General features: G+C 39.8%; 1 protein-coding gene across 4 annotated transcripts in view; it reads right to left on the bottom strand.

Moving 5' to 3' along the window:
* The window catches only part of SOS1 (sodium proton exchanger, putative (NHX7) (SOS1)), a 61,436-nt gene that overhangs the window by 24,307 nt on the left and 10,569 nt on the right, over window positions 1-26,560 (bottom strand). For all 4 annotated transcript variants that reach the window (XR_013240846.1, XR_013240847.1, XR_013240848.1 and 1 more), the window contains 7 exons: window positions 24,244-24,288; window positions 23,414-23,469; window positions 13,591-13,775; window positions 10,931-10,984; window positions 10,718-10,825; window positions 8,243-8,474; window positions 922-1,224 (listed from right to left, as the gene is read on the bottom strand). Coding sequence is in view for 1 of the 4 variants with exons in the window: in XM_077373939.1 (XP_077230054.1) it covers window positions 922-1,224; window positions 8,243-8,474; window positions 10,718-10,825; window positions 10,931-10,984; window positions 13,591-13,775; window positions 23,414-23,469; window positions 24,244-24,288 (983 nt within the window). In the remaining 3 variants the exon portion in view is untranslated. The remainder of the gene's footprint in view (window positions 1-921; window positions 1,225-8,242; window positions 8,475-10,717; window positions 10,826-10,930; window positions 10,985-13,590; window positions 13,776-23,413; window positions 23,470-24,243; window positions 24,289-26,560) is intronic.

Raw genomic sequence — 26,560 nt, 5'->3', positions numbered from 1 at the left:
AAGACCTAAAGACCTGTTAACACCATGCAACCAGAAGAGTGCAAGATTAACGTTCCAAGGAAGCAGATCAAATCCAAACATATTGCTTGATCACATCATTCAAACCAAATATTTCGACATTCAACCAGATGTAACCACAAACGGCACACATGGACTTTAGGAGGAACAAAATGCTAATATCACAAATGCTCTAAAAGATTCAGACTTTTCCCTTCCGCTCCACAACAGGAACTATAGCAAATGGGCAACCGTGCTAACGAGATCCTACAAACTATAGCTGTGGACCCAAAGCAAGGGGGAAGAAGTGAATTCGGTGACATGCATTAAAGAAATATCTAACAGAGGTTCTAGGACATGCTGACGTGAAAATTACAGTTATCTAGCTCTGGTTGGAAAGTCGTTTACTTACTAAAAATTAGTAAAATCCATTGAGGAAGTGCATAAGCACATCACTCTTCTTGTTTCTGGACCAGGGCACTTTCATGAGTTAGCAGCAAGGATTTAAGATTTGGTTTCAGTTTCGATCATACCCGAAACCGAAATTTCAGCCGAAATACTGTAATTCCGTAAAAAAAAAAAAACAAATTTCATTAATGTACTGAAATTTCGGGAAAAAAAACTTAAAAAATCACATTTTCCAGAAATTTTGGCCGAAATTACCGAAATTTGGGACTCTGGCCGAAATTTCAGATTTTGGTGATATCGGTTTCGGTCCCAGCCGAAATTTCGGTATTTTGGCCGAAAGTTAAAATCATGGTTAGCAGTGCACAGTTGAACATAATTCAGTGCTCCAAATAGAGCATGTATAAGAACCTTCCTAAATGCTCAAGTATCCAACCACATGGTATTGTTAATAACAGACAGTACGAGAGAAAAAAATTAGTAGCCATTGGAGATATTCCAAGTAATTAAGATAAATACCAATAAAGTCATGCAGTTGCCTCCTTGCGATTCTGTGTGAACGCAGAAATGCAGCACATATGCAACATGCAGATTCCAACCTTTCCACCGTAAAATATGTGGCCAGCTTTTGTGGACAAAAGCTTACTTGGAGAAACCTATAGTAACTTGGAAATTGGACATGAGATTTTAAACCTTTCCAGTCACATAAGGGCTCATCCAATACCAAATCGATAGCCTCATCAACTGACTGCATTAAAATAATTGCAGTAGTTTGGCTTATCCTTCCTTCATCAAGCATTCCCCAGTAAGCAGCTTGAACACCTGAAGTAAAAAGTATAAGTAACCTCAAATCCCAAAACTGAAATCTATGAATTTACTTCATGGAACAGGCTTATTTATTAGAGGAAGAGTATGTATAATAGTTCGATATATAATCAGTTCCCAATAGATGCTAACAACCATAAAATTGTTATACGTAGAGAGCATACTGAAATACAGGATGCATTAAATGGTAGCAATAGGATGCAATGGTTCACAGACTAGAATGTTGTGAAAAAACAATTTTAAGAATTTAAGCATTCATTAAAAAAATGTGAAATAGGCACGTAGACACATGGTTTTAAATTTCCACCAATACCAACACGAAAAAGAACTCTACATAATGATTTTAACTTCAGATCTTTGAATAATAACTTTCCTGATCTAAACCCTACCTCCATTCTAGTTCTACCATCTCTTTCTTCTTCAGTAGGATTTCCACCTCATAGCTAGGCTGTAGTGATTCTAGAAAGGTGTATTGCTGCCATCATGCATTATCACAGTGCCCACACACCAACCCTCTATTGGATTCAACATTACTCCCTGCAGTTTTTGAGTGGTTTCACAAACAATTTGGTGATCCTAATATGATTTAATGATCAATGAACACAGTTTCAAAGTAGAAATCAGATATGCAGTGACCCAAATTTAACAATTTATGAATTAACGGGAACAATTTATGGAAGGGAAAAAGAGACACACGCAAGGCACAATAAATGATGGGTTAGAATTTCTTGAGCCCAATAACAGAAGTGCTGATTGGGAAGAAGAGTATATTACAGAAAATCAAATTAAGCCATATTGTGTCCACTTAGCAAGAAATCTCAGGCGCGGAGTTGCAAGAAGTACAAATTGTTTCAAGATCTAGTGCAAAAGCTGAATATAGAGTTTCACACCAATTTGTTGGCACATATTGACTGGATAATAAAGATCTTCAAGAGAAATCCACAATAAGTATTTGTTTTTGTTGATATTCAAAGTGCAAGAAGCGAATATATGTAATTGAAACTTACCGTGAATACTTAGGGAAACTTAATGTGAGACTTAGCATGCAATGAATATTGAAACTTAATGTGAGACTTGCTTTTTTCTGATAGGTACACTGGCATTAACCCACGACCTCATGGTTGTAGCACTTAGGATTTCCAAGCAAGATATGGGCTCAAGCCTTGTGAGACTATAGTTTCCTAACATAAGAAAGGGCGGCCCAGTGCATGAGGCTCCCGCCATTGCGAGGTTTGGGGAGGGCTAGATGTACGCAGCCTTACCCCTGCTTTGCAGAGAGGCTGTTTCCGGCGACTTGAACTCGTGACCACCAGCTTCCTAACATAAGAAGTTAAAGTAAATTAGAACTTCCGGATCTTCCCTCCAATGAACAAGTTCGACATTCTAAAGCAAGCTTTAAATGCAAATAGACGCACCTTAGGTTAGGGACACATTAAAGGGAAAGGTTTTTTCTTTTCTTTTTTAATGTTCATTCTGTCATATGTATGTTAGCAAGAGTCAAATTAATTTAGGTATCTTGTACAAGGGGATATAACTAATTTAAATCTTCTAGGAAGACACACACATGTTAGGGATGACCCTGTGATGCAGGGTCGGATAGCGGCATCGGAAGCTCTCATATCAACGAACACTGTCTGTAGGGAAGCAGAAGCGAAACAGAAAAGGGGAGGGAAATAAAGAAAAGGGGTTGTGGAGAAGTTGGAAAAGGGCCCCTAAAAGGGTAGAAAAGGCACTTGAAAGGGATTAAATGATATTTAGAAACTAAAGGAAATCTGTAATGGGGAAGGTGGTTCTAGATGGAATCCTAAAAGTGATCTAATGGAGTGTTTAATTGAAAGTGAAATTTCAAGAATCAAGGCCTTGGAGGTTTAAGGATGGTTCTTGAAGGTTAAGATGTGTGGCTGTAATCGGTTAACAAGGATATTGGTTGGTGTAACAATTGGTCGGAAGATTAAAGGAAGATAAGTAATTGGTTACCGCCTTAGGAAGATCAAGAAGGGAAGTAATGGTTAATCAAGAATCAAGAACTACAAATTGAAGAAGGGGAAATTCGGTTAATAGGCTTGAAAGCTTGGACAGATTTAATGTTTTAGGAAGGCTTTGGGGCAATATTTATGGGATTTAATTGGCTTTGGGGCTGGTTTTGGGTATGCAGCTGAATAAAAAAAGGGAAGTATAATGATTAGAAGTTAAGTGAGAATTTTGGATTGGTGAAGGGGCAGTAACATGGTTTAATCAAGAAAAGTGGTGGCTGTCAAAGGGTGGTCTGAGAACAAGTTTGAAAGGGGGTAGTTTCAGGTGGCTTAAACATAGGAGACGGATGAGGGGGCGGTTAAGGATCTTGCCAACTGAAAGTTAGGTGGTTGGCTGGGTAGTTTTAGGGGCTGGAAAGATGGGTTTCGGGTTAGAGGATGAAGATCTGTTGATGTTTTAAAGGGGCTGTTGGGTGATGGTTTTAGAGGGGTGAAAGAGATGGCTTTATGGTTGGGTTAAAGGGCTGCTTGACTATGAAAAAGGGGTAGTGAGATAAAGGAGTAGGAAGTGGGCGGCTTTCAGAAAGGTTTGGATCGGGTAAAGAAAGTGGGCTATTTAGAAGATGTTGTTTGCGGGCTGTTTTGGTGGAGAAATAAGGCTGTAGGTGGAGCTACAACTGGGTTGAAACAAGAGTAAGGTGTTGATCGTACCTTGAAGAAGAATCCGGGGTTGATCTTCTGCGGGACGAAGAACTAGCAAGCAATGGGTGGCTTGCACTTTGACGATAGCAGCAGGTGGGTATCTCTTTCTCCGGCGACGGGACAGATGCAAGGAACAAAAGGAATATAAATTCCTAAAAACAAAATTTTATTTCATCAAAAGCCTGAAAATGTTTTACAGAAGTGCCTATTTATAGACTTCATAGGCGAATATTAATTCTACTCAAACTCTAGGTCCTACTTCTACTACAACTCAAACAGAAAAGCAAAAACTCTCCTACTAAAACTAGGACTTCTATGGGCCAATAGGAAATTAGGAAATTTCTAACAAATAAAATAGAAACTCCTAATAAATCAAAGAATCTTAAGCATTGTGACCAACGTGGGCCGTTGACCTGGTCGGCGTTGTGCGTTGTGATCTGATCTTCTGATGGTCAGCCTTCGAAAGACATTCCTCCTCCATAGCATGGACTTGATCCACAATCTGGATCGTCGGGTTGGTGATCCGAGGGACCTGGGCAGTCCGATCAAGGTTCTGACAATCTTTGCCATTGATCTTCCTGATCTGAAGAGATGCACCAGCATCAACCTGGCTATTGCGCCACATGTTAAGATATACATTAATAACTATTTTTTTCATAGTAAAAATACCCTTGCATTGTTACAAAATGGAAAACATAAGCTACTTTGGTACATGTGGCAAAACTACAAGGGATATTTGAGACGAACTTGACCCAAGCACATCATCGTTTTGTTTTCCTATCTAATTTAAAAAACCCTGCTACTCTGTTTAGTATTATTCATGAATGGAACCACATCATACTTCTAGATTTAATCAGCGATTTGAACCTGTCATTCTTTATTTCTTTTCTTCATTTTAGGGCTACCCTGTCCATGTTAACCATTTACAAAACCTCATATAGGGTGCCAGAGATATGAAAAAAGAGAACATTGTATTAAAAAAAAGTGTGGCTAGTAAAAAAATGAGCAAGTTGTCACACCCCGACCCCACTGTACTGCGGGAGGGACAGCTCTGATACCACTGTCACACCCTGACCCTACTGTGTAAATATTGTCCGGTTTCTGGGAGACCCTCCCAGGTTTTGTTTTCCAGCAGCACCAACCCTGCTCGACCCACTTCGCAGGGCCCGCCCCTTGGAGATGCTAAAAATGCGTTTATACAGGGAGAAGAGTTCACATGTATAGCCCAGGAAGTTTCGCTCCCTTTCCAAATGGAATCTTACACAAGTGCACTTACTATATGGCAATTTCAGTCATCTTAGGGAGCAATTTATTTGGTGATGGATACTTACGTGCAGTTTATCAATCAAGTAAAGCGATACATTTCTAATTCAACCTTTGATACATGTTAAATTTTGAAGAATGGCTCCGCACAGAAATCCACTTTTGAATTGATGGAAAGGAGGGATATCACTTAACATCTACAAGATCACAGTTATTCATTTCTGGGAGAGGAATGGGTTTTGGAAAGTTTAAACCATGTCCTAAATAAAAACAGTGAGATCCAACATATTATAAATGATGGAGAACAAAAGTCCTTTAGATAAAAAATTCTTGAAACAGATCTTTATCTGGAACTGATTTCTTCATTTTTTTTTAATTCTGCTCATTTGACGTGATAAGGCTGCGTACATCTAGCTAGGACTGTCAATCGGGCCGAGCTTGGGCGGGCCTGCGGTGCTCAAGCTCAACCCATGTCTATACAACGGGCTTCGGGCCGAGTTCGGGCCTAAGTAAATTAGAAATTTGCTTGCCCAAACTCAGCCCAAACTCGACAACGGGCTTCGGGCCGAGTTCAGGCTTGCCTTTCACCTCTTATTTTCTGCACGAGAAAAGACTAAGCCAAGCACAGAAAAGCCAATTTCATAGAAAGCCATTAAACTTGTTAGCTTTGGCCTGTGAGAAAAGCCACACCGATTGATTTTTTTGCCAGATTTTGTCTTATTCATTTAATAAATCTGAGGTCGAACTATAGCCTATAAGATATGATGATCCAAACCGTTCATATGGAGTGGGCTGAAGAGGGGCAAAATAAAGAAAGAAAAAAAACCTATTTAATGTCGAACTATAGCCTATAGGATGTTAATGTTTAAGTAACCTATTTAATTAATATCTACTGATTTTTAAGGGCATAAAAAATCTTGAAAAATTATATAGTAAATATATTATCGGGCCCGGGCCTATAACGGGCTGGACGACCCTTGATCAAGCTCAGCCCAAATTAGAGTTCATGCTTCAACTTTTGACCAAGCTTGGTTTGACTTGTTCTCATTTTAATTATGGGCGGGCTTTTAGCGGGCCGAACGGGCGGGCTTCGAGCTTGCCCATCCCGATTGACAATCCTACATCTAGCCCTCGCCAGACCCCGCAATGGCGGGAGCCTCGTGCACTGGGCCGCCCTTTTTCTTTTCTGGTCATTTGAAACAGCCTTCCCCTCTACTCCATTCACATTTTCTGATCATCCTTTTTGTCTGTAATAACAATTTCTCTAAGATAGCACTACAAAAAATTTTATAAGAATATAAAACTTGGTAAATACAACAATATTTTAGATTTGTTCTAATATATTTACATTTGTATAGTTTTCTCCCAAAAAGAATTTGAGAAAATGCAAATATTCGATGCTATGATTTTAAGGATTCTAAGGGAGAAAGACAACAACAAAATGTATAGAAACATTGCACCAGCAAAAAGCAAGTACAAATATCTGATCAAAATTAAACAAAGTTTTTTTTATTTTTTATGGTTGAATGAGCGGTGTAATTAGAGTACCCGATTAGGGGAATTCCTGTCTTCTCATATGTAACCATAGACTTTTGAGTATATAATACATATTATGAGAGGGAGAGTAATCATTCTTCTCTATTCTCTTTACTTTCTCTCTTCTTCCTCTCTCCTTCTTCTTCTATCCAATGGAGCTTCGAATATGGCGAACATGGTATCAAAGATATAAGTTATGAGTGTTTTTCGAAGAAGTGAAGCATCAACAAAAAACCGAAAAAAAAAAACCCTAGTTGGGTTTGTGGAGCCACCCCAACCTCCCTCTTCTCATCCTTCTAGCACCGCCCTCCCCTCCTTCTCGTCCTATCTTTGTGCCGCACCCACCCACCACCTATAAACCTACCGCCCCACCCCACACACTATAGATCCCTGCCCCCCGCCCTATCCTTCTGCCACCCCACCCCCAACCCCCCATAGTTGCAGCCCCACTCCCACATTCCCTTTAAATCTGCCCACCCCACCCCCACACCCTCCTACCCTCCCATCTCTTTCAAAAACCCACATTGGGTTTTCTGATCCCAATTTGTTGGGTTCTTTTTTTTTTTCTCATTCTTCAATTCCCATACCCTACCCGCGCTTAGCCTTTCATGGTGTGCGCTCCACCACTTTGTGCTGCTTGATTGATTTTTCTTCGGGCTATTTCATCGTCGTATGTTGTGTGTTCCGATGGGACTTGTAGTGCTCCCTTGGTCGCTCACTCTCACTATGTGGTTCACGTCTGTGTCGTCACTGATGGTTCTCGTCTGATTTGTTGGTGGTTGACAGTGTTGTCGGTGTGGTTTGGTTTGGTTTACTAGGTTGTTGGTGGTTCCTTTTAGTGGTTTACTTGCGTCACTGGCATTATGGCCCTTCCTTCGAGTTCATCTTCTACGAATGTTCCCACTCTCCAGATGACTTCTATTAAGTTGTATGGGTCGAATTACCCACCTTGGCGTATGGCAATTGAGACTTTTCTGCTTGGTCGTAGTAAAATTGAGTTTATAGAGCGTGATCCTCGCCCTCCCGATGATAAGTTCTATGCTAAGTGGCGCCAAGATGATGCTATGATCCGGAGTTTCTTACGGAATAGTATGAGACAAAAGTGGCTGGACCGATGATGTAAAAGACGAACGTGTTAACAATCTGACACTAGAATAGAGAGCCTCACGATATTTTACACACTGTGGTATGGACAGTCACTCTATTGATTTATGTTATGATCCACACCCCGAGTTGAAGCCGTAGTGCATTGTTGCCATTCAAATTATTCAATATATATGTGTATATATATTATTGAACATAATTGTTGAAATCAAAAGGGCAGGACAAGCAAAGATGCAGGAATGATGACTATTGTACCAGACTCTTCTCATGAAAAAATATAATATCAATTAATAGCCGAATAAAATAAAAACGGTACATAATTGCCTTAAAGCCAATTGATATATGTTTTGGTTTGCCTTTCACTCAGAAGCAACGTGTCATTAATGAAAGACAGAATGACCTATATGAGCAACCATTAACAAAGCTATTGCACTTACCATTTAGAAGACGCACCCGTATATCTCTTTTATTCATAATATGCAAATAATCCTCACTTTCTGATACATTGTGAGGATGCACCTGCCCTCCTTCTAAATTATTTAAGCATTTGATATATCTTCTCACTGTAGGCCAATCAGCAGGTCCTAGTTCTTCATCATCTCCAAGATCGCCAAAAGCCTCTAGCGCCTTTCCCAACATTTCATATCTAGTAAACTCCAATATGCGTATCTGTCATCATACCCAAAAAAAATATATTAAGAGATCAATACAATAACTACATTTTTCAAAATCAAATCATCAAATTGCATTTGGAAACGAGACAACAAAAACAAAAGATAGAGGTGTTTTGTGTGTGTACAATATATGTATGTGTTGTTTTGTGCGCGCGCGCGTGTGTGTGTGTGTGAGAGAGAGAGAGGTAGAGAGAGAGGCCTAACCCATTGCAAAGTAGCTTCCTTTGTTTCAAGTGAGGCCAGTCATGTATCCTAGTTTAAAACGGGAAAACGGGAAACCGGGAAACACTAACGTTTTTAAAAAGATCAGATAAAAATATAAGTTTTTGGAAAACGATACTCTCCTTTTCTTTAAAATCACCTACTGCCTGCTCTCGCAGTTGTATAGACTATTTTGTTTAGTTAAGAAAATGAGTTTTCTTTGGGAATCTGTCTTTCAAAGTATTCATCAATATATGAAAGCACTCTGTCAATATGAAACCCAATTCACTTGGTCGGGTTTCAGGATCTTCTGTTTCTATCATGGCAAAAGACAAGCAAGACTTGTAGTTTGGCAAGAATTTTAAGGCGCATATCTGTATCTTCATTTGTACATTTTAATTTTCTATTTTTGTTGGTAAGATGGACATTGTTAGATCCCCTATCAGTTATTAATTGAGATAAATCATTCTTAAGAATCATAATTTTTCCACTCACCAAAATCAAAATTTTAATCATTCGACAATAATTTTATATGAGAATAATTTGGAGTGCTTCTTTTGGTGGAAAATAGTTTTTTTCTCATTTTTTTGGGAGAAATGCAAGATAAGAATAAAACAAAAAAAGCAGAGATGGATGGTCATGGGGAGAGAGAAAAAGTCGCCTCTCACAAGTACTGGTGAGAGGGGGAAAGGGAGAGCATGATGAATGTTGATGACAAGAGAAACAGCCATCTTCTGTGTTGCTGCCTTCCCCACCCCCCCCCCCCCCACCCCCCCCCACACACACACACAGAATCATCTTCGCAGTTTTCTCTTTCCCCTTCTTTATTTTCCTCCTTTTTGAACGAAGAGTGGCCTTGTGTGGCATGTTTTGCTTGTTCCTACATTTTACCACATCCATATAAATTTACAAAAAGTAGAAAAAAATTTAAAAAAAATGCATGGTAACCTGGTTGCAAGCTACTTATGTGGCCCTCCAATAGTGAAACAAAGGAAGCCACTCCGCAAGGGTGCGAAGTGGATAAGCCTCCCTCCCTCAAAGCACACACATAAACATATTTATGTCTGCATTTTACATATATGCAAAGGTATTGATAGTTTAAAGTGTATCAATTGAATTTCATATCAAGAAGCTGCTGCATGTAGATTGTTAAAGTATAAAAGATAAATAACGCCGTTCTTCGTCAGCTTAAGCTTTTGGAGAAGTTGGTAAGTTAACATGGTATCAGAACCAAAGGTCTCGAGTTCAAACCTCCCGGATAGCAAAAACCCACATGCGATGGTCGGCCCAAAGTGGAACCACATGTGCCGCATGTTTGCCAAGTGGGCCACATGTGCGGGGGAGTGTTAAAGTATAAAAGATAAATAACGCCTTTCTTCAACAGCTTAAGCTATTGGAGAAGTTGGTAAGTTAACATAGATGAAAAGTAAATTTAGATATACAGAAGAAAACAAAACATTTAATAAAACTGAAAAAAATCTACTATGTAGCTTCACAACTAGCTGTCTACCATGAGGCGAATGGCTGGCAGTTTCTGACAAGGAGAAAATGGGCTCTGCTTCCACAGAGAGAGAGAGAGAGAGAGGTTAGGATCGAGATTCTCCAGATTCGTGGAAAGCTAGTGGACCTCTCTCCCTCCCTCCCTCCCTCCCTCTAAATGCAGCCAGTAACATAGTGAGCGTTTCATTTTTAGTTAGAACAAGTAGTTGTTACGTTAGCAATTTCAATTTAATCACACATTGAACCTAAGGAACACATTTCCTTCTTTTCTTTCCTTCTCCCTCTTTCTTCTTAGTTTCCTTTTTCTTTCATGAGATTTGTCTCAGAATACAAGCCAGTCACATAGAGAATGTTTCCTTTTTATTTAGAACAAGTAGTAGCAATAGTAGCAATTTCAATTTAATCTAAAATGCTCACATTGGACCTAAGGAGCACATAACAAGAAAGTTTCCAGTTGGCAACTAACACAGGACACCTTCAACACAGTACGGGCTAAACAATTTAGACTAATATCATAAGGAAGATTAGTAATGTTACCTTTGTTGCTGATAGCTTATCCATATCCAAAAGATGAAGGATGAACTGTGTAGTCGACCCATTTATAACAAGTGTCAAGAATACAATCCCCCCAGTGAAGAAAACAAACTGTAGAAGTGCAATTTTTTCAATTTTTATACCAAGAAAGAGTATCAATTTAAAACTCCCAAACTAATTTATCTGATACACGTTTGTCGCTCACCAACAACATACCAGTGTCCCCGTTTCTTGTTTGAAATAAGATGGGCTCAGTTTATCGCTCGCACGCTGTAAATCATACATAATAGTTAAAAGCACTACTACAGAGTTCTTCACAATAAATGCATTACAAGTATAGATTCAAACAAATAAATGGTTTTTCTCTTTTTTCTTGCACATTGTGAAACAAAAAACAATGCACGACAAACATGATATGAGTTGAAACATCTTTACAAAATGATTCAACAAGAACAAACAAAGATAAATAAATGTAGTGCACTAGCAAAAAATTAACATTGGATCTAAATCTAACGTCCGTATTTCACATTCTCCTCAAACATTCAAAACATATAACTGTCGATATACTTGTGATTCAACAATGTAAACAAATCAAGAAACAAGGAAGGAAGAGAGAAGAAGAAAGGAAGCGACAAGAGGAAGAGAATTCGGGGGTTTCAAAGTAAAACCCCATGACCCTTACCTCGTTAGAGTTATTCGGCCATGCTAACTTGTATGGTTGAAGGTGTGCTTCCATCTTCAAGCTGAGCTTTTTTTCTTTTCTTTTTTTTGAATGGTTCTTCAAGCTGAGCTTTTATACCATTTCTTGAAAAATTACATTCTTATAGCTACATGAGTTAGCATTGAGCTTGGTTTCATGTCCTCTGATAGAATAGAAAAGATGGTAGAGAACATATGGTGTCTGAATCAAAGTCCCTCCTTTTTATGAGTAAAGAAAAGGCTCCTACTGACCAAGCAACGGTCATGAGTCTTCCTAAGGAACATTACCCTCCTCTTCCGGAACACCTTCATTACCTTCATCAAATTCTTCCCCGTAGACTTGTTCTTTCCTGTCTCTTCTTGAGCTAGGGGCCGTTGCCAAGGTTGAGGATATTCGGATGAGATGTGTCCCATCTTTCCACATTGAAAATACTTCACATTGGATCTATTAGGGACTGTTTTTTATGAAGTCGTTTGTGGAGCCATGTAAGTACTTATATATGATTTAGAGGGCTAGAAATTACCTTGATTTGGACCTTGTTGGTGCACACATGAAGTCAATGAGAAAGTTGGTTGATTTACGCCTAGGAACGAAGGTCTAAATATCATCCTTTTTGAATTTCTTCAACAGATTGAGCCTTTAAACAGTCCCAAAAATATGGATGCGTAAAGCATCACGAATAGAAAGACTAAGAAGCCACTCATATAGGGCTTGCCAATAGTTGATGGGTAGGAATTTCTCTTCCATATATCTCTTCATCTCCTCCCAAGTAGTAACTGCTGGTTGGATTTCTTTTTTCAAGGAAACAATCCCAAGATCAGCTACAACTGTCACAAAACCAGTGACCAAACTTGTATTCCTTTCTTTATTCAATAAGTAGCAGATGACATATATACAACCATGGATTTAAATTTCGGTTTCAGACGAAATCCAGTAAAAAAAGGTTTAACAATAAATCTTAATTAACAACCAATATTTGGGAATTTTCCACTTTGAGGTATTGTAGCTTTCTCATAAATCAAGTGAGAATTTTTAAATGAGTTGTGGCTTATAAGTTCTGATAACTTTTAGTTATCAATAGATAAAATGTTACTACTTCAAGTTATCAAACAATTTCTACTTTGTTTTCTATCTTTTCCTATATTTAGTGATTTTTTGGCTTTTCCTCAACCAGAGGTCGTCCAAAACAAAAAGGATCTACCCCCCTCATAGGTATACACAAAAATTGATTCGCTAACCCATGGCTTGAACTCCCCATGAATCCTCATTGTGAAAATCAAGGTACAACACATATAACCAGTACAATTGATGTGAATTACCACTTTGTTTGAGAGAAGTGGCAACAAAGATAATAAGCATTCCATGCCTGACCAGAAAACATGCTGATGTCTACATTAAGGTAGCCGAAAGAAGTAGGTTCCATGGGATCCTTTCTGAGCACACATGATAGATATCTAAACAATACAATTGATGTGAATTACCACTTTGTTTGAGAGAAGTGGCAACAAAGATAATAAGCATTCCATGCCTGACCAGAAAACATGCTAATGTCTTCATTAATGTAGCCGAAAGAAGTAGGTTCCATGGGATCCTTTCCGAACAACACATGATAGATATCTATGCTCCATCTTGAGGAGTGTTAAACAGATTTAAATCCTTTTTATACTTCTTTTCTTTTGTTTCTTAGGTAATAAGTAGGAGGATATTGTTGCAAGTTCTCAGTATCTTCTTAGGAAGTTAATGAAAATGTGAGTCAAATCACCCTTTTCCTTCTTCTCAGATCATGTGTGCATCACGATAACTTAGAAGTTGCGAGTCAAATCACCCTTTTCCTTCTTCTCACATCATGTGTGCGTCACGATAACTTAGAAGTTGCGTAGATCTTGAATAATCAAGTGTGCCAATGTCTAGTAACATACAACTACGAGCCCTAAAAACCAAAGCAAGGCTCTACTAAAGATGAAAACTGTGGAGTCAAATCACCTCATATACACAATAAAATACATTCATAAAAACAAGATTTATCTTAAAGTGAGCATAAACAGCTCAAAGGTCAAGTTATTAAACATGGACATGTAAACAGTAATCTATATTTTCAGGACATAACACTATCATCTGCATTATCTCGGATGAAAAAAATGCTACCGAATATGAGCAAAGATAAGATTCCATTTACTTTAACAGATAGTGATAGTGACAATGCCACAGCCCCTCGCAAACCTGACCATGCAAGAATAATTGCATCTTTCCAGTCCAAACCGTAGCCAAAATAGCTTAGGCAAGGATACAACGTTCCAACAACAAGGATGCGAGAAATTTGAACTAAAACATAGAGAAGGATGAGGTAGCACCACGAAGTTCCTGAAAATATCCATATATAACAAATAAATAAATAGATTCTCTCAAAATGGACAATCAAAATCTCAAATCCAGCTACTTTTGTAACTACTAACATAAAAAATTTGAAAACCATTCATCATTTTCCCTCCTGAAATTTTAATGAGCACCAGAAGCTTTCAGTTCTTAGTTGTCAATTTAGAAGATGCAATCAATTATGAAAAATGATGGCAAACAATGCAACTAAACTAGTCTAGGGAGCAACTAAAAGCTGTGATACCAAGATACTAGTGAAAGCCCCACATATTGTGTGAGACACAATCCGAAACTAGTACCCGTACAAGACACTTCATGGATAGCTCTATGGATCAAAATAGCTATCACGTTTCAAACATATGTTGCTCTTCAAATTAATTGCCATGCTTTTGCTTGTTAGTCATATTTGCAATTACAACTTTGAGCATGTACCTTATAGGTACTGCTTTATATTTGTTAATTAATTCAAGCTTCTAAGCTAAATATAATTTTAACTGTTATGATATTGTCTATCTCATGGTAGGGGATACCCTCATCCGTATCCAATGTTTTGAAAATTGAAATCAAAACATGAATCGTAATAGGGGTCGCATCATATCGGATCATAAATCGTAAGATTCATTTAGAAATATATATATATATATATATATATATATATATATATGAGGAATGTGTTCGTGCGCTTGAGCTCTAACATCAAATGGTGCGCTTGAGTTCCCACAATTTCTGTGAGGATCCAAACCATTCATTTGCAAGGCCCTATCATAGATAGGGTGTGTACCAAAATCCAGCTCCATTGAATCATCCTAACCCCTCCAAAAGTGGAGGGCAAAAATGGGCAGATCTGTGGTCTGTCCATTTTGACCTCCACAAATGGATGGGTTAGGATGATCCTATGGAGCTGATTTTTTGTACACACCCTATCTATGTAAAGGCCTTTCAAATGAATGCTTTGGATCAACCTAACAATGTGGGCCACATGGGTTTGAGAGCTCAAGCGCACCATTTGATTGGAATGCTCAAGCTCACAATCCTTTTCCTCTATATATATATATATATATATATATATATATATATATATATATATATATATATATATATATATATAAATATAAATTATAAAAAAATTAAAGAACAAAAAGTAGCCAATTATTCATTTTTCATTCAAGTTCATTAAACCAAATGGAAACTACCATGATTAGCCATTCAATATAGTGATACGAATTGTTTGCTAAAAAACTTGACTCATACTAATCATCTATTTCTCATCCAAACCCATGCATATTGGATAATAATCTTAAAAATAAAAAAAGACACAATCACATCAATTCTCAAAGTCTCGAACATCAAATGACAAATATCAATCATAAAAGACTGGAGTCGTTGGTCTTGTCCTCGTTATAGTTGTATCCCACCTCAATGTAAGTAATGCCCTCAAGCACATGCAATGTGCTTGAATCAGTGTTTGCAGATGCGGTGCAGAATGCGAACGAAGAAAACCCTAGTCGACTCAGCACTACGCATTTGAGTACTCAATTGACACAGCTGAGTACTTGGTTGACCCGGTCATAATTTGGAAGATTCAAAGGAGTTTTTATTGACTCTCTAGGGCAAAACGTGGAATGCTGATGGGGTGCAACGAGGAACGCGGCCAAGGTAAAAGGGAGTCAACTCGGGGGAGTCGACGCGGAAGCGGGGGAGGTTTAAAACCAAGGAAGCAGGAATCACATCCTGCATCAGGAAATTGTGATTCCCCATATGCTAGACTAGCGCTGAAGTTGAGGATCCCAGAGGGAGACTCTTGGCCTCGGAAGGGGCGGGACCATTGTCCACAGAGTCGACTGATGCATCTATACTATTGAGTTGAGAGAGAGAAGATGGGACTAGTTAGCTACTCCCGCGGGCCCTACTTACTTAAAGCTTCTCTCCTCCAGGAACGTGATTCGGAATCAAGAATCTTAACGCTTCCCTAAAAAGTGGGACCCGTGCTTCCCCAACAACAGGAATTGCGCTTCCCTAAAATGGGAATCAAGCTTCCCCGTTGCTTCCCAGCATTTTAATTTTGTGAGAATCACAAAAATGGGAAACACGCTTCACGTCGCGCTTCCCCCGACCCTTCATGCTTCCCGCTTCCCACCATCTCGGGAGCCTTCGCTTGCCGCTTCCCGCTCTGGCAACCTCATTTAAAACTATGGCTTGCATGTTTCGATTTGTTTGAACTCCTACTCCTCTGTCTTCTTCCTTTTAATAAGAGGGATTTCGAAGGCTTCTTGTGATGTAGAAAGGAAATGAGGTCTTTCGAAAGAAAGTCCTATTTTCTTTTAAATAAAACCTAATTTAGATAAATCGCATGAATCGTACGATTTACGATCAAATCGTAAGATTTATATGAATTAAAATTCAATCATACGATTCAAATAGTTATGCATAGGATTTGATTTGAATCGTAAATCGTAAGATTTTCAAAACAATGTCCGTATATGTGTCCTACATTATGGAAACAGCCAAGTACTATCGTTGATCCGTGCATGTCCGTATCCATATCTGGGTATCACATACTAACAATTAAATAAATCAAAAAATTTTGTTTAAATTCAAGAAAAAAATATTAAGTGACAACTGATTAACTCTCTCTCCAAAAAAAAAAATTCTCTCAAACTAGAATGACCTTCTTTGGTGATTGTATACACCTAAGCTCACAAGAGATGATTTTCTAATACATGTCAAGGGCAATAAGGAGAAACTTAGTAGAGCAAATGGTTCAAAACACAAGCATAGTGTAGGATTCGGTTGCAGGCCTCATTAAGCTTGACTTAACACCTGATTTACGAGGAACCATGGAAGCCAATACATACAATGCCCACCTATCCATCCTAAAAGAAATAGAACTACATTTCCCAACTACAATTTTTAAACACCTTATAAATTGTGATCTAATGAGATTAGGAGCCCATCTCCTTTACTGCTGAAGGTACTTGCTAGCAGAGAGTATATTACAAAAAGAACTCATGAACATAAAAGCATATAAAAAATTTAATAGCCCAAGAAATGTACCATCTTTTGGATAACAATGACTTAGCCGGCATTATGGTTTAACCACATTCTCGATATTTTCCTAGGGCCACCTTTCTAAATTGCAAGTTTGCAATACAAAATACAATTACAAAGAGGTAATATGTGTTGACAGTTGGAGAGGAGAAGAGGGATGAGAGAAAGAGTGAGTTAGGGAATGCTCCCCCTCACTTATGTATTTATAAAAAAGAGAAGAGTACAAAGACAAAAGTGCCCTTATGCACATATACACCTGCTAACACTCCCCCTCAAGCTGGAATGTATATATTAAACATTCCTAGCTTGTTACAAATGTCACTCAACTTGGCTTTGTTTAATGGATTGGTCAATATGTCAGCTAGCTGATCCATTGATCTCGTAAACAAAGTGTGTATCTCTACCTACTGGATTTTTGAAGGATGAAGTGGCAATCTACCTCAATGTGCTTAGTCCTCTCATGGAAGACTGGATTTGTAGCAATATGAATCGAAGTCTTATTATCGCAATACAACTAAGAAGGAGAGGAAGGGTGGGAAGCCGATTTCTGACAAAAGGGAGCGCAACAAGATGAGTTCTCCACTCGTATGGGCCATGGCTCGGCTTTCTATTTCTGCACTGGATTTAGCTATAGCATCTTGTTTCTTGCTTCTTCACGACACCAGGTTACCTCCTACGAAGGTAGAATATCTGGTGGTTGATCTCCTATCAGCTGGAGATCCTGCCCAATCGGCATCAGTGAACCCTTCTATTTTCTCATGACCATGCTTCTTAAACAACAAGCCATTCCTTGGAGCACCTTTTTAAGTACCTAAGAATCTGAAGCATCGCTGCCCAATGCGAGGTACGAGGTGAAGTCATATACAGGCTGACCACTCCAACGGCAAATGATATGTCTAGGCGAGTGACTATGAGATATATGAGCTTGCCAACTAACCTCCTGTATCTGCTAGGGTCATCTAAAAAATCTCGTCTTTCTATCCAAAGTTTCACATTCGGGTCCCATGGGGACAGAAGCAGGTTTCACTCCTCTGAGACTTTGCCAAGGTAGAACATGCAAGATGGTGATAAAGTCTTCTTTCCTTCCATATTTATGCCTCTAAAGCGATGTTTGACGTAATCAATAGAAGGGCTCGACTTTTCTGAAGAAGAAGCGACCAGATAGTTCCCTCTCTCTCCGCCCGTGGTTCTGTTCACGTCTTTGAGGTTGACCGGGAATTGGAGCAAGAAATCTTTCTCTTTCTCCGCCGTCTGCCCCACCACCTATTGTTAAGCCAAGTCGATGGAACGAATCATTCTCACCCGATGAATTCCAGTTTCTCCACCGCTCCCCGGTTTCGAAGCTTCGGCTTGACCGCCTGCTCAATCAAAACCTGGGCTTTCTGCAGTCAGTTCCCATCCACCTTGCCTGCATCGAAAGCTTTCCAAATTCAAAAAGAAGGTAACCTGTCTCATCTAGTAAATCCAACACATTCTTCCTCTGTGAGAGGGAGAGGCCTCTACTGGAATAGGCTACCTCAATGCCATGGAAGTACCTAAAGGCGGCCCAAGTCTTTGATGGAAAACTCTCTTTGCAAGAAAGTCTTCAGCTTTTGTATCCCTACTGAGTCACTTCCAGTAATGATAATATCATCAACATAAACTATCAAGAGAACACATCTAGCAGCAGACTGATGGTTAAAGACCGAGTGATCGACAACACATTGCTTCATGCCAAACCGCATGACAGCGTCATTGAATCTCCCAAACCACGCTCTAGAAGACTGTTTTAGGCCATAGATAGATTTCCTCAAGCGACAAACTGAGGAGGACATCTCCCCTAAGCAACATACCCTGGAGGTTGCTCCATGTACACCTCCTCGGTGAGGTCACCACGAAAAAAAGCATTCTTCACGTCTAGCTTATATAGATGCCATCCTCAATTGACGGCAAGAGGGATCAAGACTCGAACAGAAGGCATCTTGGCAACTGGTGAAAAGGTCTCTGTGTACTCAACTCCAAAGGTCTAAGTATAGCCTTTGGCAACCAAGTGCGCATTAAGGCGCTCAATTGTCCCATCAAGTAAGTATTTGACGGCATATACCCAACGGCAGCCCACCGGTCGAGCACCCGGAGGTAGAAGAACCAAGTCCCAAGTGTGATTGGCCTGAAGGGCGGCCACCTCAAGATCCATAGCAGCACACCCACCTGGATGATCGAGGGCCGCCGGCACTGACTGGGGCAAAGAGACAGAAGACAAAGAAGACACAAAACTGCGAAACATGGGAGTGAAACAATCATATGGAACAACAGAAGAAATAGGATGGGCAATGCTATATGAACGAGTTCGTGAAGCAATGGGAGAATCTGAAGCAACATCTGGAGAGGGAAGAAGAGGTAACTATGAAGTAGAGGTCGGGATCTCTGGCTGAGAAGGAGATGCCTCGAGCGGAGGGTGATGGGCGGCAAACTTCGAACGCCGCTGATATGTCTTCGTAACAGCTGCAGTAGGACAAGCAGGGGCCTCTGGCGACTGCAATGAAGATGAAGGTGGGGCCACTGGATCCGGAAGAACCTCTGGCACCAGCAAGGGAGGAGAAGGAGATGCCATTGGACCTGGAAGAACAGGAAGAGGGATCTCCAAATCAAGGGTCATTGTACTACCATCATGAGTATAGTAAAGTAAAGATCGGACTCAAAAAAGGTGACATCGGTATAGACAAAAGACAGACGTAACCGGGAACTGTAACATCGATAATCTTTCTGAGAACGAGAGTAATCCAGAAAGATGCACCGTTCGGCCAAAGGATCCATTTTATATAGGTCAGGACTAAGGTTGTGAACGAAACACACACAACCAAAGACCCTATGGATGAGAGGAAAGGGATCGCGCTGAGGATGAGGAATGGCGAATGGGGAGGCACCACCAAGGACAAAGGGGGGAATCCTGGCGGCTAAGAAGCATGAGGTGAGGATGGCATCACTCTGATATGTCTTGGGGACCCGCATTTGAAGGAGAAGAGTGTGGGCCACACCCAATAAAGATCTCAATTTGCGTTCAGCAACACCGCTTTGTTGAGAGGTGTAAGCACAAGAAGATTGATGGAGGATGCCATGAGTCGAGAGGAAATCCCGAAAGCCATTAAATGTAGAAAAATATTCTCGAGCGTTATCAGTGCGCAAACATTTTATTGTGCAATTATATTGATTAGTAACCTTAGCATGAAAAGTGCAAAAAGCCTTAAAGACCTCATAGAGGTCTTTAAGTAAAAAGAGTTGTGCAAAATGGCACTGGAAGGGCCACAGTTCAGACGATAAAGCCCACCAACCTCACGTCCCGAGATCCTGAAACAAAAAATAAGAAGGATAAAATGAGACAAACCAATTATGACTTTTTGTAAGTTAGATAACTGAAAGTAAACTAAGGGGGGGCTTAGGAACACATACAACGGAGGATAAGGTAAGTCCATAGTGGGGAGAGATACTGCCAATATCAGAGATGGGAGTAGTGGTCCCATCAGTAAGAGAAAAAGAATGAGAGGTAGTGGGAAGGTGCCGAAATGAGCTAAGGTATGAGGAATTACCTGTCAACTGATTTGATGCCCCGGAATCAATGATCCAGGAGGCGGAGCTAGTAAGGAGAGAGGTAGGGGAACTACCTGGCTGGGCAAAACCCGCAGTAGGAGGGTGACTGCTCAAGCGTAGGCACTGAAACTCCTCAATAGTCACCACGAGATAGAAAACTGTCATTAGCAGCTGTCGGGCTGGCCGTGGATGAGGAAGCCGACACATCAAAAGGGCCAGGAGCAGAAATATGGGCAAAGCGGGCAGAGGGGGCTGGGCGTGGCTCGGGAGGAGGACGGAGCTCGGGATGGAGGGCATAGCAAGTGTCAACATGATGCCCCTCCCTTTGACAGTGAGTACAATAGGACCGGCCACGCCCACCCATACCGCGGCCGCCACCAAAATCCCAGCCACAACCGCAACCTCTACGAACCTGACCGTGGCCAAAGGTACCGCCTCTGCGGCCAGGACAATCACCAGTAGCATAGGTAGCAAAAGCAGATCCCTCACCAGAGACAGCATGAGTAGAATCATCGACGAGGCACTGTTGGGCCCACGAATAAACCTCCATGAACCAGAGCCAAAGATCTGATGTCAGAGATGCAGAAAGTCAGGGCCAAGCCCTCAAGGAAATGAAGAACGTGCAGCTGGTCCCGCTGGTAGGCCAGTGTAGTCAAGTCCGAAGTGAGGCGTATGAAAACATCAAGCTGCTGGCAAAGAGATACAAACTGACTGTAATAGGCAGAGAGAGAGGCATCACCAGGTCGAAGATAAATCCAATCCGGATAAGTGGCACAAATGCTTACGAGGCATGGTTTTAAATTTCGGCCGAAACGAAATATTTCGGTTTCGCCACAAACCGAAACGAAATTCACATGAAGTCGTTTCTTTACAAGATTTCATAGAAATTTTACCGAATTTTCACTGAAATTCCGCAATTTCAGTCATTTTGGACTTTTTTACAAAATTTCCACCGAAATTTTAGACATTTCGGTTGAAATTAAAAAAATAAACGAAGATTTCGGCCGAAATTTCGGCCCGAAACCGAAACATTTCGGTTTTGGTGGTGGCCGAAACCGACACCATAACCAAAATTTAAAACCTTGGTATGACTTTGTCCACCCTAGAGTAAAGAATAGCAGTACGGTCCTAAATTGTCTTGGAGGTCGAAAGGCACATCATGGTACCAGCAATATGAAGGCTCATGATTTGCCAAGGAAGGGTGCAAATCAAAGCATCATCCTGCTCCCACGGAGCATAACCAGGGTCGGTGGAGGAGAGAGGGTCTTCACGAATGTATTTGACCTTACCACAAGCAAGGAAGTAGGTCTTGATAGCCATCTTCCAATTTAAATAATTGAACCCGTCTAACTTAACTGTAGTCATCGGTGGAAAGGAAGTGTCCACAGACGGAGCATAGGTAGATGAAGAAGGGACCGAAGGTGGAGGAGTAGCATGGGCCTCATGAGATGGGCCGAGAGAGGAATCTTCAATAACGGGAGAATCCATGGAGACAAATGGTGAAGGCTACACAACCACAACAACGCAGGGTAGGAAATAAAGAGAGAATACTAGACAAGTCTAAGAAGAAGACCGTGGCCCCGATGGAGATCAAGAGGGCAAGCAGACATGATAGAGCTTGCCATACAAAGGAACTAGCGAGAGTGTAAAGCAGTCGAAGCCGCGGAAGGAGATTAAAAGGAAGAGAAGACGGTTTAGCCCATAAAGGGGATGGGTATGAAGGAGTAAAGGGGTATTAAAGGGTAAGGGAGAGGAGGAAGAAGGTGTTCAAGTAAAGGAAGAAGGAATCGTAGAGGGCGTGGGGTTCTTCGAGAGTGGAAGAGAGTGGAGGGAGGGGTAATCGCAGGAGGTGGGAAGGGAGGTTGATCGCAGGAGGTGGGGAGGAGGGCTAATCGCAGGATGCAATTAATATGCAGGAGGTGGAGAGGAGTAATTGCAGGGAGTGGGAGGGATGGCTAATCGCAAGATGCAATTAATATGCAGGGGTGGATAGGAGTAATCGCAGCGGGTGGGAGGGATGGTTAATCGCAGGATGCGATTAATATGGGAAAGGGGTAATCACAGGCGAGAGAATGGCGATGGGTTAGGGTTTGGGGTTTTAGCGTGGAGGGAGGAGAGGAAGAAGAAGAGGGAAGAGAAACAATGGTGGTCCCTAGGAAACCAACCCTAGGGCTCTGATACCATGTTGAAAGTTGGAGAGGAGAAGAAGGATGAGAGAAAGATTGAGTTAGGGAATCTTCCCCCTCACTTATGTATTTATATACAAGAGAAGAGTACAAAGACAAAAGTGCCCTTAAGCACATATACACCTGCTAACAATAGCAATAAAACCAAATTAGCATCAGATTCTAAAAAAATAAATTGTCTTGAAAAGAAGTAAAAATCCCAGAAAATACGATGCCAAGTAACAAGCCATCAACTATGGCAAGTATTCAACTCAAACTCAGCTTTATCAAATCTATAATTTGGGTTAAATATGTTACTTGAAGCATGTTATGAATTTCTACGTACCAATATAACATACAATCATATTTACACATTTTCAGCAATATCAGGATCATTATATGGGATAAATTATTGCATAATACAGTCAAATATCAAGATTAGAATTCAAAAGCATTTCCACCATACATGCAGACATGCGTATGCTGATGGGAGTGTCCTTATTGCAGGCTCCCCATGGATAGATCATAGCACAAAATTCGACTGATCGGATGATCCTACCATATTTTTGCAAGTTAAATGCAATCCCCTTGTTATTTTTATTTTTTTAACCATCCATTTGCAAACCACAGATTGCAAATTTTGGGTCATGTGATTGTGACCGATGCATGTTTCTGGATATGAGCAATCAATAGTGGGCATACAATTTGGACACAGTTTGGATTGACATACACGGCAAGCCCACATGTATGTTGGTTATGGGCCTGGTTAACAACATAATGATTTGGCTGAGTATGTGATACATTCTGATTATAGCATAAAAAGTGGTATTCACAAGCAACTGAAAATACCATCATTCTGAAAATGTTCGTCACTGTGCAGAACGCCTTCAGCAATAACAACTCCACTGCCAAATTATGAAAAAACAGATAAACCATTAAACACATGTCCCATGCTATCGAATTAGATTTGAATTTCGAAGTAAATAAAAGCAACAGGAGAACTTTTCACTTATTTTTTGTTAAAAGAAATCATAAGCAAAAATCAAATTGCATTGATGTAAGGCCCAGAATGTATCTTTCTATTTTCAGGTGGCTCATACGAAGAAAACTGTTAGCTTTCAAAACTACCAAGTTACAGGGCAAATATTGTGATTCCATCCCCGAGGCAGAAGAACTACTGAGTACAAATTTCCTGATCCTTAAAAACATCGTTTGCATATGTTACCATAAACTTTCAAGATGACATGTTTCATTTTGTAGAAAACTTTCAAGATTTTATAGGATTTTCACTGAAATTTTCTGACTAAAAACGATATGTTTCATTTTGTGGCAGCCAGCATGCATACTAAAACCAAAATTCGAAACCTTGTCAAAGAGTGGCAGTCTCGGGCATAAATTAAAATTTTGGAACATGTGCGTTCTAATTTAACAAATGGAACCTGAAAAGAAGAATTTTTATCTCTACACATCCCCCACCAAAGTTGTTGATGAAGCCAGAACAAGATTTGTAGAAATGTCACTCTCTACAGTTTTCTAGAAATTATATAATAATCATATCTGATGTACCCACAAAATATTTGTTACCATGGCATACAAGGAACAGCAAATTAGTGTGACTGCATAGTGGATCTTAAACACAAGATAGTGACATATAAAAGGAACCCCAATTAAATACTTACCTTAAGATGAAAATGAGCGTATTAGCAATGTAGGCAACCATTTCCCTGAAAAGAAGATAAAGAACAGACTTAACACGCCCATAATTCAAAGCTTCTTTAAAGAAAATTCAATTTATGTGCATACCTAATATCACATTCTCCACCAAGATATTAAAGATCTGATAAAGCACACCACTTTATTCTAACTGAACAGAAATAGCAATGGCAGCACTTGCTTTTTCCAAGCCTGAGTATCAGCCAGCCCTACACTCGATCATTGTTTTAAATTTGGGTCCAAAATTTCGGATTTCGGCCGAAAGTTGGTCATTTTGACAGAAATTATAAAAATTTTGGCCAAAATGACGGAAATTTGAAAAGAAAAAAAAAAATTGGTTTCGGTGCCGAAATTTAAATCCATGCACTCGATATAAAATGAAAAGCAGTGGTAGAAGATATCTAAGTAAAAGCAAAACATAAACATTGCTTTGAACTTTGAAGGTTCTCTAGGCTTTACAAGGTTTCAGGGTCACTTTTCGACCGTCAACATGATTTTAAAAATTTTATTGAAGAAATGTTTGTTCGTCACTTAACCTCACTCAGTACAGTCCGGTCCATGTGAACGCATCCTGCTTCCTTTTCTAGAAGGAATAAACTCCTGTGTCAGAGTATACCAAAAGAGAGGAACCAGAAGTGTTCCATTCACCATGACAGATCAGCTGATCCTTCTTTTAGTATTTCGTCCATTCACCATGACAGATCAGCTGATCCCTCTTTCAGTATTTAGTCTTCAAAGTTCTTGCCCAAAAATCATTTCCATTTGTGAAGAACCCCCACCACCAGTATGCCAATAAGGCCGAACTTCAAATGGAAGTACTTTCTATAGCAAGACCCTCATCGACCTTAGATCATATCAAGAACCAACCTACTAATTGGATTTGTTTGAATTGTGAATTTCCGAAAAGCCTGATTCTCCCTCACTCTCTCTCTCTCATATATATATTAGTATGTTTCCTAACCTGATTGTGCTGATCTCAGCATAATTTTTGAAGGTTTCTTTTTTTTTTTATCAATATCTAGGAAGTGTTGATGTGAAGTGCAACCTGTGGGTAACAAAGAACAAATATATATATATATATATATATATATATATATATATATATATATATATATATATAGAGAGAGAGAGAGAGAACGGTTTCTACACAATCTACACACTAGCTTAAAATACAGTGGGGGCCCACATTGTTTGGGTGATCCAAAGCATTCATTTGATGGAACTTCACATAGATAGGGTGTGCCCAAAAAATCAGCTTCATAGGATCATCCTAACCCTTCGAACCGTGGAGGCAAAAAATAGACAGATTTGTGAAGGTTTATACACATCCATTTTACCTCCACAAATCGTAGCGTTCGGATGATCCTATGGAGCTGATTTTTTGTGGACACCCAATCTATGGGAGGGCCAATCAAATGAATGGTTTGAATCACCCAAACAATATGCCCTCCACTGTATTTTAAGCTAGTGTGCAAATAACTTATCTACACTTGTGTGTAGAAACGTTCTCTCTCTCTCTCTCTCTCTCTCTCTCTCTCTCTCTCTCTCTCTCTCTCTCTATATATATATATATATATATACATATATATATAGAGAGAGAGAGAGAGACAGAGAGAGAGAGAAAACGGTTCCTACACATATGTGTAGAGAGTTCTCTACACACTAGCTTAAAATACAGTGGGGGCCCACATTGTTTGGGTGATCCAAGCCATCCATTTTAAAGACCCTCACATAGATAGGGTGTCTACAAAAAATCAGATCCATAGGATCATCCCAACCCTACGATTTGTGGAGGTAAAATGGATGTCTTTAAACATTCACAATCAGTCCATTTTTTGCCTCCACAGTTCGAATGGTTAGGATGATCCTATGGATCTGATTTTTTGTGGACACCTATCTATGTGAGGGCCTTAAAAATGAATGGTTTGGATCACCCAAATAATGTGGCCCCCACTGTATTTTAAGCTAGTGTGTAGATAACTTATCTACACATATGTGTAGGAACCGTTCTCTCTCTCTCTCTCTCTCTCTCTCTCTCTCTCTCTCTCTCTCTCTATATATATATATATATATATATATATATATATATATATATATATATACATATCTGTGTGTGTTAGTACGTTTCCTAACCTGATTGTGCTGATCTCAGCATATTTTTTGAAGGTTGATTTTTTTAATCAATATTTAGGAAGTATTGATGTGAAGTGCAAGCTATGGGTAACAAAGAACTCCTATAATAGATATTATCTCCTTCAACAATTTAAAAATATGGAGTGGAAT

This window comes from Tasmannia lanceolata, unplaced genomic scaffold (genome assembly GCF_043159265.1).
Source record: "Tasmannia lanceolata isolate RefF3 unplaced genomic scaffold, GAP_Taslan_0.1 ptg000044l, whole genome shotgun sequence".
In the NCBI taxonomy this organism is placed as follows: domain Eukaryota; kingdom Viridiplantae; phylum Streptophyta; class Magnoliopsida; order Canellales; family Winteraceae; genus Tasmannia; species Tasmannia lanceolata.
The sequence above is the reverse complement of the archived record's forward strand: the minus strand, read 5'-3'. Positions and strand labels throughout refer to the sequence as shown.